General features: G+C 44.6%; 1 protein-coding gene across 1 annotated transcript in view; it reads left to right on the top strand.

Moving 5' to 3' along the window:
* Nucleotides 1–239: 239 nt before the first annotated feature.
* The window catches only part of LOC106570838 (polymeric immunoglobulin receptor-like), a 30,865-nt gene continuing 15,718 nt past the window's right edge, over nucleotides 240–15,386 (top strand). Inside the window, exons 1-5 of the mRNA XM_014143405.2 lie at nucleotides 240–247; nucleotides 3,767–4,065; nucleotides 4,279–4,605; nucleotides 4,898–5,009; nucleotides 5,428–5,522. Coding sequence (XP_013998880.2) covers nucleotides 240–247; nucleotides 3,767–4,065; nucleotides 4,279–4,605; nucleotides 4,898–5,009; nucleotides 5,428–5,522 — 841 coding nt within the window. The remainder of the gene's footprint in view (nucleotides 248–3,766; nucleotides 4,066–4,278; nucleotides 4,606–4,897; nucleotides 5,010–5,427; nucleotides 5,523–15,386) is intronic.

Here is a 15,386-nt window from a genome sequence, read left to right as displayed (position 1 = left end):
TTACATGTGTATACAATCACATATATCTCTCTATTATGCATGGTAATACTATGGAACAGATATCCAAAATTAAAGTCACTTTGAGCTGATTTGCTGGTCTCTTTACAGTCTCTAAATACATTTTGTTCAGAAAAATTGGGGGGCAAACTGGGTAGAGAGCTGAAGAACACACCGTTCTCTATTAATGAGCATTTCCCCCATGAAATAGTGGAGAGAAAAATAGATAAGATCTTGCTAGCATGGACAGGTAAATACTTATCTATTTGTGGAACAATCACCCTGATTAATTATTTAGTCATATCCCAGTTGACTTATTTACTTATGGCCCAGCCTATGCTGAATAATTTGTTTTTAAAATTATATGAGCAAAAAATATTTCACTTTATTTGGAATGGCAATCCATACAAAATTAAAAATGCTTATTTTTATAATTAATTTCAGTTTGGGGAGATAAAATTATTAAATGTTAAAGCATTAAACCTCTTACTAAATTATCAGTCACACAAAAGGTGTACTTAAACCAGATCTTGTTATCAAGTAGATTAGTAAGGGAGTGAGGGAGGCCCTGCTCTCTCGCTTCCCCAGTTGTTTAGTTAATTTTCATGCCAATCTCCTTTGCATTAGCGTAGCCTCTCCTGTAGCCTATCAACTATGTGTCGGTCTATCCCTGTTCTCTCCTCTCTGCACAGGCCATACAAACGCTTCACATCGCGTGGCCGCTGCCACTCTAACCTGGTGGTCCCAGCGCGCACGACCCACGTGGAGTTCCAGGTCTCCGGCAGCCTCTGAAACTGCCGGTCTGTGGCCAACAAGGCAGAGTTCATCTCAGCCTATGCTACCCTCCAGTCCCTCGACTTCTTGGCGCTGACGGAAACATGGATTACCACAGAAAACACTGCTACTCCTACTGCTCTCTCCTCGTCCGACCACATGTTCTCGCACACCCCAAGAGCATCTGGTCAGCGGGGTGGTGGCATTGGAATCCTCATCTCTCCCAAGTGGACATTCTCTCTTTCTCCCCTGACCCATCTGTCTATCTCCTCATTTGAATTCCATGATTTCACAATCACTAGCCCATTCAAGCTTAACATCCTTACCATTTACCGCCCTCCAGGTTCCCTTGGAGAGTTCATCAATGAGCTTGACGCCTTGATAAGTTCCTTTCCTGAGGATGGCTCACCCCTCACAGTTCTGGGTGACTTTAACCTCCCTACGTCTACCTTTGACTCATTTCTCTCTGCCTCCTTCTTTCCACTCCTCTCCTCTTTTGACCTCACCCTCTCACCGTCCCCCCCCTACTCACAAGGCAGGCAATACGCTTGACCTCATCTTCACTAGATGCTGTTCTTCAACCAATCTCACTGCAACTCCCCTCCAAGTCTCCGATCACTACCTTGTATCATTTTCCCTCTCGCTCTACTCCAACACTACTCACTCTGCCCCTACTCAGATGGTATTGCGCCGTCGCAACCGTCGCTCTTTCTCTCCTGCTACTCTCTCCTCTTCCATCCTATCATCTCTTCCCTCTGCTCAATCCTTCTCCAACCAATCTCCTGATTCTGCCTCCTCAACCCTCCTCTCCTCCCTTTCTGCATCCTTTGACTCTCTATGTCCCCTATCCTCCCGACCGGCTCGGTCCTCCCCTCCTGCTCCGTGGCTTGACGACTCATTGCGAGCTCACAGAACAGGGCTCCGGGCAGCCGAGCGGAAATGGAGGAAAACTAGCCTCCCTGCGGACCTGGCATCTTTTCACTCCCTCCTCTCTACATTTTCCTCCTCTGTTTCTGCTGCTAAAGCCACTTTCTACCACTCTAACTTCCAAGCATCTGCCTCTAACCCTAGGAAACTCTTTGCCACCTTCTCCTCCCTCCTGAATCCTCCTCCCCCCCCTCCCTCTCTGCGGATGACTTCGTCAACCATTTTGAAAAGAAGGTCGACGACATCCGATCCTCGTTTGTTAACCTGTTATGGCTAGGGGGCAGTATTTTCACAGCTGGATAAAAAACGTACCCGATTTAATCTGATTATTACTCCTGCCCAGAAACTAGAATATGCATATAATTATTAGCTTTGGATAGAAAACACTCCAAAGTTTCTAAAACTGTTTGAATGGTGTCTGTGAGTATAACAGAACTCATTTGGCAGGCCAAAACCTGAGAAGATTCTGTACAGGAAGTACCCTGTCTGACCATTTCTTGGCCTTCTTTGTCATCTCTATCCATTACAAAGGATCTCTGCTGTTACGTGACACTTCCCACGGCTTCCATGGGCGCTCAGAGCCCGGGAAAAAGCTGAATGACGTAATTCAAAGCCCTGGCTGAAACACACAAGCGCTTTTGCTAAGTGGTCTATCAGAGGACAAAGGGCTTAGGCGCGTGCCCCCGTCTTTCTTTTTTTCCCTCTATTTACCGAAAAGCAGATTCCCGGTCGGAATATTGTTGCTTTTTTACGAGATAAATTGCATAAAAATTGATTTTAAACAGCGGTTGACATGCTTCGAAGTACGGTAATGGAATATTTAGACATTTTTTGTCACGAATTGCGCCATGCGCACAACCCTGATTTACCATTTCGGATAGTGTCTGGGACGCACAAACAAAACGCCGCTATTCGGATATAACGATGGATTATTTTGGACCAAACCAACATTTGTTATTGAAGTAGCAGTCCTGGGAGTGCATTCTGACGAAGACAACAAAAGGTAATCAAACTTTTATAATAGTAAATCTGATTTTGGTGAAGGCTAAACTTGCCGGGTGTCTAAATAGCTAGCCCGTGATGGCTGGGCTATGTACTTAGAATATTGCAAAATGTGCTGTAAAATCGGACATATCGAGTGCATAGAGGAGTTCTGTATCTATAATTCTTAAAATAATTGTTATGCTTTTTGTGAACGTTTATCGTGAGTAATTTAGTAAATTGTTAGCAAATTCCCCGGAAGTTTGCGGGGGGGTATGCTAGTTCTGAACGTCACATGCTAATGTAAAAAGCTGTTTTTTGATATAAATATGAACTTGATTGAACAAAACATGCATGTATTGTATAACATAATGTCCTAGGTGTGTCATCTGATGAAGATCAAAGGTTAGTGCTGCATTTAGCTGTCTTCTGCGTTTTTGTGACATTATATGCTCGCTTGAAAAATGGGTGTCTGATTATTTCTGGCTTGGTACTCTGCTGACATAATCTAATGTTTTGCTTTCGCTGTAAAGCCTTTTTGAAATCGGACAGTGTGGTTAGATAAAGGAGAGTCTTGTCTTTAAAATGCTGTGAAATAGTCACATGTTTGAAAAACTGAAGTTTTTGTATTTTTGAGGAATTTGTAATTCGCGCCACGCCTATCATTGGATATTGGAGCAGGTGTTCCGCTAGCGGAACGTCTAGATGTAAGAGGTTAATGAATACTGGATAAGGTTAAGTACTATCTATCCAGATGTAATGTATATCTAATAACTATATGTTGTTGTGTAACTACTGTGTAACAAAAGTGCCATGTATATAAGATATGTCTAGAATGTAAAAGTAACGGGAAAAATCTGCACAAACAATAACAAAAAAATCTTACATGTTTCTGTGAAGTGCTGATGTTGAGGTCAGGGACTGGGACTGGACACATGCTGAAACTCTGAAGACAGGAGCAGTAGCTTGTCTTATCAATAACACTTCCTGTATTATGTGTGCTATAGTCCAGATTAAATGTAATTTTCATGCTATGAGAATTTGCGTGAATTCCAATCTGAGGTGTTTTCTGTTGTTGTGTCTACAGGTGCTTATCGTGTGCTGTGAAGACAGGAGGCTCCACCACCATCCCATGTCTCTATGATCAGAAATACAAAACCAATATGAAATACTGGTGTAAAGAAGATTATTTGAAAAGATGCTCCCTTGATGTACATACTAAGAGCATATATAAGGCCTCAATCTCTGATTACATCAACAAGCAAACCTTCACTGTGACCATGACTGATCTGGAGCCAGTGGACTCTGGACGTTACTGGTGTGCTGTGGAGATCATTGGTGGATCAAATGTCATGATAGAAACATTTCAACTATTTGTCACTACTGGTAAGATCCTTGCAACTATTCCATATGATTACATGACTGGTGTTTTGGTTACATTTACTGGTTTCACTATTAAGTTAACATATGGGATGTTGGTATATGTCTACTTTCTGTTCTCTATACATCATATCATCATTATGATATTTGTGGTCAGTTGTTACAAAAAAACACTTGATCACTCAGGACCTTCTTTGGTGTCTGTACCTCTGTGTTCAGGTACTCCAGAACTCTATGTGGACCAACAGGAGGTGACTGGAGTTGAAGGAGGGAGTGTCATTGTAAAATGTTACTATAGTGACACTAGAAATAGGAAGTGGTGGTGCAGGATTGGTGTCAATAATTCCTGCGAGAGGAATTCTACGACTATAGTGACCAGACAGCAGACCACTGATGCCACCAGAGGAAACGTCTTAACGGTGACTATGAGTGGACTGAAGATAGAGAACACTGGCTGGTACAGGTGTGGAGGGGGAGACCTTATGATGCCTGTTCACATCACTGTCAGACAACAAACCACCACACAAAGTACCTCCACTATGACCAGTGAGTAGAGAGCAATCAGATACTGTAGAATTAACTATTAAGCTGGTTTTATCCAGTCTGCTGATCATCTGAAACAAATTGCATTGTAACCTGAATAAAAGCTTTTTGGAATAATTAGTGGTACTACCACTGGTTTGAACTCAAGAGTACTAAGTTAAAATCCACGTTGGGGTAAATGAAATAAGCTGGACAAGAAGGTCATAGCATAGCCACAATGTCTTGTTACAATTCAGTCTATATTGTGTCTCTCTGGTACACCAGTCATCATGGCATTGTTGTTTTTACCTCACAGCAACCCAAGCTCCAACCACTGAACAATCCTCTTTCTCTCCAACTGCTGAGCCTGTTCAGACTGACAACACAGTCCAAGGACCTGAGGGGGACAAGGAGAAGGACACCATGAGGTAATTATCACTCATTCAGCTGTATTTCACACTTACTCTTCCAAATGGATGACAATAGAAATATGAAGAAAGGTAACATTTCTGTTTTTCACAGTAGTGTTTAGGGCACAAAAACACCCTCCTTAAACGTTTTCACACTGAATATAGGCCAAGACACTTCCTCAGACTCTGTTATAGAGACATTTAACATCATAGAGACAGAGACATTTACCACTTCCTTGTACCTCTGTGGTTTGCAGAAGTAGCAGCATTCTATTCTTAGATGGTCAAGTTTCACATATAAAATGTGAGAAGAGCTGAACATATGTTTCCATTTTGTCATAGCAGCACAAAAAAACAATTAAAAAATAATAATAATCTATATATCTGTGATGTTTTATGTACTGTATTTTACAATGTGATGGTCTTCCACCATCAGTTCCATAGATCTAAAAGTCCTACTGATTCCTCTGGGCATGTTGGTGGTGGTGATGGCTGGTGTCCTAGTCACATGGAAGATGTGGAGAAAGCATAGTAAGTATTCATTCTATAATAACTGTAATGAAAAATTGATATTTTTATTTTGGAGATTTTTTCATGAGACAATCAATATTTTCCTCGAAGACAACTGCCTTAGCCTATGTTTTATTTTATTTTTTTCACCTTTATTTAACCAGGTAGGCCAGTTGAGAATAAGTTCTCATTTACAACTCCGACCTGGCCAAAATAAAGCAAAGCAGTGCGACAAAACACAGAGTTACACATGGGATAAACAAACATACAGGATGTGCAAGTAGAAATTCTGGTGTGCGAAAGAGCAGAAAAACAAAAACAAATATGGGGATGAGGTAGGTAGTTGGTTGAATGGGCTATTTACAGATGGGCTGTGTACAGCTGCAGCGATTGGTAAGATGCTCTGACAGTTGACGCTTAAAGCTAGTGAGGGAGATATAAGTCTCCAACTTCAGTGATTTTTGCAATTCGTTCCTTTCATTGGCAGCAGAGAACTGGAAGGAAAGGTGGCCAAATTAGGTGTTGGCCTTGGTCATCCGACCAGTGAAATATACCTGCTGGAGCGCGTGCTACGGATAGGTGCTGCTATGGTGACCAGTGAGCTGAGATAAGGCGGGGCTTTACCTAGTGTAATACCCTTGTTTGAACCAAGTATTGAGTTTATTTGTTATAATTAATTGGTTATATATTTAAAAGATGATTGAATTGCTCCTAAACTGTAATGTTGTTAATGCATTATGCTTTTTGAAGAAATATTTATTTCATGTATACGTGAATAGTTTGGTTTACTTTGAAGTTTAAGTTTGACCAATAAGGTTGCTTGTTAAGTTGTGGCCAATGGGAGTTGACTTGGTTAACAGGAGGCCTGGGGAAGAAAGACGTTAACGAAAGGATGGACGTTTTACCTTAGGACGGTTGGTGAAGAAAAATTATAAAAGACGACAGAACTAGAACAAAACCCATAGACATGAAGGGAAATACCAATTTTATTTTATAAAAGAGTTGTTATAATTTTGTTAAAACTTAGTAAAGACTGAAGCTACCGTCTCGTCGTGGAGGTATTTGCCAGCCTTGAGGTTAACCTAGCATCGTGTGACACCGGGAGATAATTGCTTGGGAAGCTTAACGAGTTCGTGTTCCCATGGGATATCGGTTACGGCTAAGGAGTACTGTCTGCATGGGTAGCTGTGCTTGCCTTGGACTTTGTGAGGAAACCTGCATGGAACTGTCATCCTCTCCTGAGGGAATATCTACGAAGAGGTGAGTAACCACAACGTGAGGTGCTTCTGGATATTTTTGGGTGTCGTCAATTTTTTTTGAGCTCCAACGCGCGCCAACGGTTTATTTAAGCAAACTTGAAATAATTTGGACACGGGTTGTGCACGACTCATTGGGGTTTATTGGTTTTTATTTCTTTTGATGTTGTGTCTGAAAATGTATGTGTTTGAAAATGTTTTAATACCGTCACAGGCCGGCTCATAGCCTGTGGCAAAAATGAGGGGACATCAACAACAGGTACAGGCCAATTCAAAAGGTTCTTTATTGTAAACAAAACTATTAACGTTAAACAAAGAAAAAAGGAATGAGGTGTGGAAATGTCATAATGTAGGGTGTATGTAAGGTGCATGGATGAGTGAATATGTGTGTGTGAACATGACTGAGTGGAAACTACATAAAACTACAAAGGAACAAACAAACAAAACAGGATCATACCTGGAGGAGCAGGGGGAGAGAGGTTAGTGGAGCAGTTTTATTCCCTGAGCCCAGGTGGCGCCAATCACGCCAGCTCCAATCACTAATGACCCTCCTCTGCCTGCAGGAGGAACCGCCCCTGCACTGCAGAGGAGGAGCCGTGACAATACACATATGGAACCTTATGTATGTTGCCTTGGTAGAGTCATTGCTTGTTTCAATTTAGTTTAATGCATGGGATAGTTTATCCTGATTCAATAACAGAAACCTTTAATCATTTCTGTTATGTATGGTACGACGTGCTGTACGTCATACTGTACGTTGTTATGGTTTAGGACAGTGTGCTGCTTTACGGATTAATGGGTTGTCAGAATGAGTGGCACATGTCATTAACCTGTTGGGTCTAGGGGGCAGCATTTGCACGTCTGGATAAAAAAAAATGTACCCGATTTAATCTGGTTACTAATCCTACCCAGTAACTACAATATGCATATACTTATTATATATGGATAGAAAACACTCTAAAGTTTCCAAAACTGTTTGAATGGTGTCTGTGAGTATAACAGAACTCATTTGGCAGGCAAAACCCTGAGACATTTTCTGACAGGAAGTGGATACCTGATGTGTTGTATTGACTTTAAACCTATTCCATTGAAAAACACAGGGGTTTAGGAATATTTTGGCACTTCCTATTGCTTCCACTAGATGTCACCAGCCTTTACAAAGTGTTTTGAGTCTTCTGGAGGGAGATCTGACCGAACAAGAGCCATGGAACGGTGATGTCCCATTAGACACCTGGCGCGCGAGTTCATGTTGGGTACCCTCGTTCCAATACGTTATAAAAGACTATGCATTCGTCCACCTTGAATATTATTCATGTTCTGGTTAAAAAGGCCCTAATGATTTATGCTATACAACGTTTGACATGTTTGAACGAACGGAAATATATTTTTTCCCCTCGTTCATGACGAGAAGTCCGGCTGGCTTACATCATGTGCTAACGAGACGGAGATTTTGGACATAAATGATGAGCTTTTTTGAACAAAACTACATTCGTTATGGACCTGTGATACCTGGAAGTGACATCTGATGAAGAGAATCAAAGGTAATGGATTATTTACATAGTATTTTCGATTTTAGATCTCCCCAACATGACGTCTAGTCTGTATCGCAACGCGTATTTTTCTGGGCACAGTGCTCAGATTATTGCAAAGTGTGATTTCCCAGTAAGGTTCTTTTTAAATCTGGCAAGTTGATTGCGTTCAAAAGATGTAAATCTATAATTCTTTAAATGACAATATAATATTTTACCAATGTTTTCTAATTTTAATTATTTAATTTGTGACGCTGACTTGACTGCCGGTTATTGGAGGGAAACGATTTCCTCAACATCAATGCCATAGTAAAACGCTGTTTTTGGATATAAATATCAACTTGATAGAACTAAAAATGCATGCATTGTCTAACATAATGTCCTAGGAGTGTCATCTGATGGAGATTGTAAAAGGTTAGTGTATCATTTTAGCTGGTTTTATGGTTTTGGTGACCCTGTCTTTGACTTGACAAAACATTACACACAACTCTTGTAAATGTACTGTCCTAACATACTCTAAATTTATGCTTTCGCCGTAAAACCTTTTTGAAATCGTAAAACGTGGTTAGATTAAGGAGATGTTTATCTTTCAAATGGTGTAACATAGTTGTATTTTTGAAAAATTTGAATTTTGACATTTATTTGGATTCAAATTTGCCGCTCTTGAAATGCACCTGCTGTTGATGGAGTGCACCACGGGTGGCACGCTAGCGTCCCACCTAGCCCCAAGAGGTTAAACGACAGAGTGATGTACAATGTGAAACTGTGCAGATGTGCGTTCTTCTACAGCTAGGCTAGATATAACATTGGCGACGAAGATGGCTGAATTCAGTTTACCACCGCCAGCACCATTCCTCGCCGTGCCTGGTGAACCTCCAGTCCCGTGGAATAACTGGCTTGAAAGCTTTAACACTTATCTCGAAGCTATGGACTTTTCTACTATCTCCGACAAGCGGAGCACAGCACTGCTCCGTCACTGCCTCGGTACAGAGGGACAGAGGATTTTAGGAGCGCTTGGATCGGCTCCTACATTCACTGCTGCAGTCAGCCTCCTACGGAACCACTTCGCCGGGAAAGAGCGAGTGCTCCTCCGACGCTACCGGCTACGGAAGAGACACCAACGGCCGGGTGAGTCCATTCAAAGCTGCGTGGCTAATCTGAGGGATTTAGCTAGCTCTTGTAACTACGGGACACTTCAGGACGAGATCATCAGGTATCAGTTGATAGAGGGGACGTTATGTGAAAAGACAAGGGAGAAACTACTTTTGGAATTGGATAATTTACAAATAGATGGAGCTATTAAAATAGCACTCCAGGTTGAATCGGCATTGGAATGCTCTACTATGCTAACAGACAGCTCTGCAGCATACACTCGGCCCCCAGCCATTCTCACACAGCAGCTTCAGCCCGAGCAGGTGCACTACAACGATCACGCGCTGTGCACTGCCTCCCACATCGATAGCTGCATGGACACAGACACCGGCATGCCCATGCAGCAGGCACACAGACAAACAAACAGAAGTAGCTGTGGCAACTGTGGGGCTAGCTCTCACAATTCAAGGGCTTCAAACTGCCCAGCCCGTGGGAAAATATGCAAGAACTGTTCAAAATACAATCACTTTGCGAAAGTGTGTTGTTCTGCCCCAGCTCCTTGCTCCACCCAGCACAGGCCCTTAGTTTCATCTCACTCTCAACATGAACACACGGAAATCCGAACTGTCTCCACCAACCATGTGTCATTCAGGACATGCACTGTGCAGCTGGGTGAGGTGGGTTTGCCTTTGCTGCTGGATACTAGCGCTGCGGTGTCGTTGCTCAACCTTGCCACTTACTACAAGTTTTTCAGTCACCTACCAATCCAACAGCCCTCCACTGCCCTGTGTGGGTACGGCAGATCCAAGATAGACATTGTAGGCACCCTCCAGGTCCCAGTACACTACGGCACCAAGCATCTGCCATCATTCACATTTCATGTTGCAAAGCGGGGTGCCAACCTCTTGGGCCTCGACCTCTTCACAGGCTTGGGATTCACACTGAGAGATGACAGTGGGTTAGCTATCCACCAGGTTACCTGCACATGGCAACAGAACTGGCCAACTCTGATTGATGGACTGGGCTGCCTCACAGTCTTTACTCACAGGCCCCTAGTGAATCCGGAAGTGACCCCAGTCATGCGGCCCCTGCAGCGCATTCCCTTTGCACTGCGTGATGACATCACAAAAGATCTCCAGGCACAGTTGGATGCAGGCATCATTGAGCCAGTCAACGCTGCCCCCTGGATTTCAAACTTGGTCATTGCAACCAAAAAGTCAGGTGGAATCCGGACCTATGTGGATCTCCGTGCTGTGAACAAGGCCGTTGTCCAGGATAAGTACCCCTTGCCTACAGCTGAGGAGCTGACCGCACAATTCCATGGCTCCACGATCTTCATGAAGCTTGACCGTCGTCAGGGTTATCTTCAGGTACCCCTCCATGCAGTTAGCAGAGACCTCACGGCCTTTGTCACACATGCTGGCGTGTTCAGATATACACGCATGCCTTTTGAACTTAGCTCCGCCCCCAGCTGCTTCCAGAAGGTGATGAGCACCATCCTCACTGGAATACCTGGGGTGGCGGTCTATCTGGATGACATCGTGGTCCACGGCCCTGACCTCCACATCCATGATTATCGACTCCACAGAATATTCAGCGCTCTACTGCAGAACAACCTTTGCAGCTCCAGCCGTCGAGTTTGTGGGGTTCCGCCTGTCGGCCAAAGGCATTGCCCCACTCATGTCGAACATTGAAGCCGTCCACCAGATCCCGGAACCGACCTCAGCCTCTCAGGTGGCCTCATTCTTGGGCATGACAGCTTACTTCCTCCGGTTTCTGCCCCACTACTCCCAGACCACAGCGCCCCTTCGCCGGCTCCTCAAGAAGGATGAGCCATGGGCCTGGACAGCAGCCTGCTCAGACGCGGTCCGCTCACTGAAGAGCCAGCTCACCACAGCCCCAGTCTTGGCTCACTTTGACCCCGTCACATGTGACGCCTCAGCTGGAGCACTAGGAGCTGTTCTCTCACAACTGCAGAAGGCCATTGAGAGGCCCGTCGCCTCGCCTCAAGGGCCCTGAGCCCCACAGAACAACGGTACTCTGTGGGCGAACGAGAAGCACTGGCCTGTGTCTGGGCGTGCGAAAGGTGGCACCTCTACCTATATGGCCGTCTGTTCACGCTCCGAACCGACCACCAGTCCCTCACAACGCTACTGTCGGCATCAGGAACTGGCCACAAGCCACTTCGGCTGCACAGATGGGCCGACCGCCTCAGACAGTACGACTATCAGCTGAAGTTCACTCCGGGGAGGGATAACGTGTTGGCAGACCTCCTCTCACGCTCCTTTGACGCTCCTACTCTGACCGTCTTGCCAGACGACAACGAAACAGAGCTTGTACAAATGCTTTACGCTCCTCTTCAGTCAGTCGTCTCACTGGAGGAGCTGAAGCAAGCTTCGGAACAGGATCCCACACTGTCTACCCTGCGCACTTACATACGCACTGGATGGCCAGCACACGTGCCGGAAGAGCTGGCGACTTTCGCCAGGGTGAAGCACGAACTTTCTTGCTGGGAAGAAGTCTGTGTCTCTCGAGGGTTTTGCACTGTGGTCCCGAGTGGTCTGCGTGCGCGTGTTCTATCCATGGCGCACAAGGGGCACTTGGGCATAGTGAAGGTCAAACAGCGATGTCGAGACCTTGTGTGGTGGCCAGGCATCGACCACGACATTGAAGCCCTGGTCAGGGATTGTGCTGCATGCCTCCTCAGTGGGAAAACAGGACAGTCCGCCACACTCCCCCCCCTGCAGCCTCTCGCATGGCCATCCCGCCCCTGGGAGCACATCCAACTGGACATCTGTGGCGAGATCCATGGACACGCAGTCCCTCACCATCAGCGCTTCCTGGTGGTGGTGTATGACCTCCACTCTAAGTGGCCAGAAGTGGTTCCTGTCGGAACTGTCACAGCACAGGCCATCGTGGACATCCTAGACAGCCTGTTCACAAGGTGGGGCCTACCCCTCACCCTTACCACGGACAATGGGCCCCAGCTAACCTCTGCCGAGTTCTCCTCATATCTCAGCAACAAGGGAATCAAACACATCCGCACGGCCTACTACAACCCACAAGCTAACGGAGGGGTGGAACGCTTCAACCAAACGCTGAAGAACGGCATCAGAGCGCACCTGGTCCAGGGGTGCACGTTCCAAACTGCTTTGAATCAAACGCTAATGCACTACAGAGCAAGCAAACACACAACAACACAGGCCTACCCGGCATCCCTCATGCTAGGTTGTGAGATGGAACTGCCACTGGACAGACTCAGAACACAGAGAGTAGCAGAACCGACGACTAGGTGCACCCAAGAACAGCAGGCAGTGACCAGGCACCAAAGAGCATTGAAACAGCGTTTTGACAAGGCACACAGGGTGAAGAAGTCGATCATCCAAGTGTCTGACTGGGTCCGAGCCCGACGGCCTCAGCGGTGCAACAAAATGGCCTCATTCTGGTCGGAACCCCTGCAGGTCAGTCGACAACTGGGGCCCGCCACATTCATGTTGAGCAATGGATCACGCTGGCACGCCAGCCGCCTCAGAAAAGTCCCTGCCCCTCGAGGAATACGAATGCACACAAAACAGACATGCAGGCCAGAGACGCCACCGGATGGACCTCCCCCACCACTACCACCCGAGCCCCTACCTCTGTGGGCTCCCCAAGGGCCAGAGCCACAAGCGGTGGCGGTTGAAGAAAGGCCTATGCGGGCACGAACTCGCCCTGCTCATCTGGGGGACTACTTAACCTCTTTTCATTCTTAGGCTCCGGTAGGCGTCTTAGTCAACCTCCAGGTTAATGGACTGAACGGGCTAGTTTGGAGAGTCCTTCCGTTTAAGGGTTAATGTTTATTTCTTACAGGTATCACTCTAGGTTCTAGCCCTATGGACATTTTATATATGGTACCAGTCCCTGGTTTTGGAAAGGCGGGGGAAATTTGATGTATGGTTCGACGTGCTGTACGTCATACTGTACGTTGTTATGGTTTACGACAGTGTGCTGCTTTACGGATGAATGGGTTGTCAGAATGAGTGGCACATGTCATTAAACGACAGAGTGATATGCAATGTGAAACTGTGCAGATGTGCGTTCTTCTACAGCTAGGCTAGATATAACAATTTCATCTAAAGTTAATACCCTATTGTCATAACCCTAGATAGTTTGCAATAGGAAGTCTTATTGGAGATGTCCTTCTCACTTAACATCCCATGCTGTTGAGACACTCTACATAAGTTAATATTGTGAGAGTCATATTCGAGCCTGGTGAGAGGGTTACACTTACCTCTGCAGGGTGTTTCAGCATCTGGAATCTTACACGCTGAGTCCTTGTGACTCAAGACTGTATTGGACTTTCCGCACCACTCCGAGGAGCACACAAATGCATCTCATTGCAAAGCACAGTCTTGTTAAGCAAGCTATTATACCTGAGGAGGATCATGGCACTCGTGTTGTGCTTACCATCTTGCACAGCCTGTAGCAAGCCCCATTTAGCTACAGCCAAGTTCACAAGCTGTATTAGTTTTGCAAACTATCTTGGCTGGTAAATCAAGAGACTGAACAGTGTGGAATTGGTGTTTTGTTTTTCTGCACAGGGCACACAGCGTTATTATGTTGTACATTTTGTTGAAGTTGTACCAGAGCAGCGGGTGGAGAAGAGAGATGGGGTGAGTTGATCAGTTAAATGGTTTACCCTTTTCAGCAAAGGGATGGATAAATAGTTAACTTTAGGCAGTGTCTCATATCTTGCAGGTCCTGTGTTGCTACTGGCCAAGAAATGCCAGCGCAACAATGATTAAGAGAGGAGACCGGCCTCACAAAATATTACGGGAGAGGTACAGAATTTCCATCTTTTCATCCACTGGTAAAATAATATTTTACTGTATCCATCCACTCCCGTTTATATTGCAATGTATGCTTAGTTGTGTGGCTCTGGAGCAGGTTGCATCAGTTGAACATACTCCTATACGTAAGGCTAGTTCCAACGTAGAATATGTTCTAAGCCAGGCGTAAACCTGTGTCACCACCTGGTTGAAAGTAATAGCTTTTGCTACACCTGGGTGTAAAAACGAAGTGTAATGTGGAGTAGACGTATAGTATAAATCTATAACTAGTTTCCAAGGTAAGTGTTTCATGACTAGTCATGTCGCATCTTGTTCAATTTTCTAAATCATTATGTCGGGCGTAGGTAGGCCCAACTTATCTCTTACACCTTATTTGCGTCAAACTGGTGCAACCCACTCCTGGTCAGTAGAGTCAGGAACTTCCCCCTCTTAAGTACTATATGTATTTGCTGAAAGTGTTACTATGTGAATTACAAATACTCAATACCCTGTTTTGCCAGTGTTAACCTCTTGGGGCTAGGTGGGACGCTAGCGTGCCACCCGTGGTGCACTCCATCAACAGCAGGTGCATTTCAAGAGCGGCAAATTTGAATCCAAATAAATGTCAAAATTCAAATTTTTCAAAAATACAACTATGTTACACCATTTGAAAGATAAACATCTCCTTAATCTAACCACGTTTTACGATTTCAAAAAGGTTTTACGGCGAAAGCATAAATTTAGAGTATGTTAGGACAGTACATTTACAAGAGTTGTGTGTAATGTTTTGTCAAGTCAAAGACAGGGTCACCAAAACCATAAAACCAGCTAAAATGATACACTAACCTTTTACAATCTCCATCAGATGACACTCCTAGGACATTATGTTAGACAATGCATGCATTTTTAGTTCTATCAAGTTGATATTTATATCCAAAAACAGCGTTTTACTATGGCATTGATGTTGAGGAAATCGTTTCCCTCCAATAACCGGCAGTCAAGTCAGCGTCACAAATTAAATAATTAAAATTAGAAAACATTGGTAAAATATTATATTGTCATTTAAAGAATTATAGATTTACATCTTTTGAACGCAATCAACTTGCCAGATTTAAAAATAACCTTACTGGGAAATCACACTTTGCAATAATCTGAGCACTGTGCCCAGAAAAATACGCGTTGCGATACAGACTAGACGTC

The sequence above is a fragment of the Salmo salar genome, chromosome ssa01, assembly GCF_905237065.1.
Source record: "Salmo salar chromosome ssa01, Ssal_v3.1, whole genome shotgun sequence".
In the NCBI taxonomy this organism is placed as follows: domain Eukaryota; kingdom Metazoa; phylum Chordata; class Actinopteri; order Salmoniformes; family Salmonidae; genus Salmo; species Salmo salar.
The sequence above is the reverse complement of the archived record's forward strand: the minus strand, read 5'-3'. Positions and strand labels throughout refer to the sequence as shown.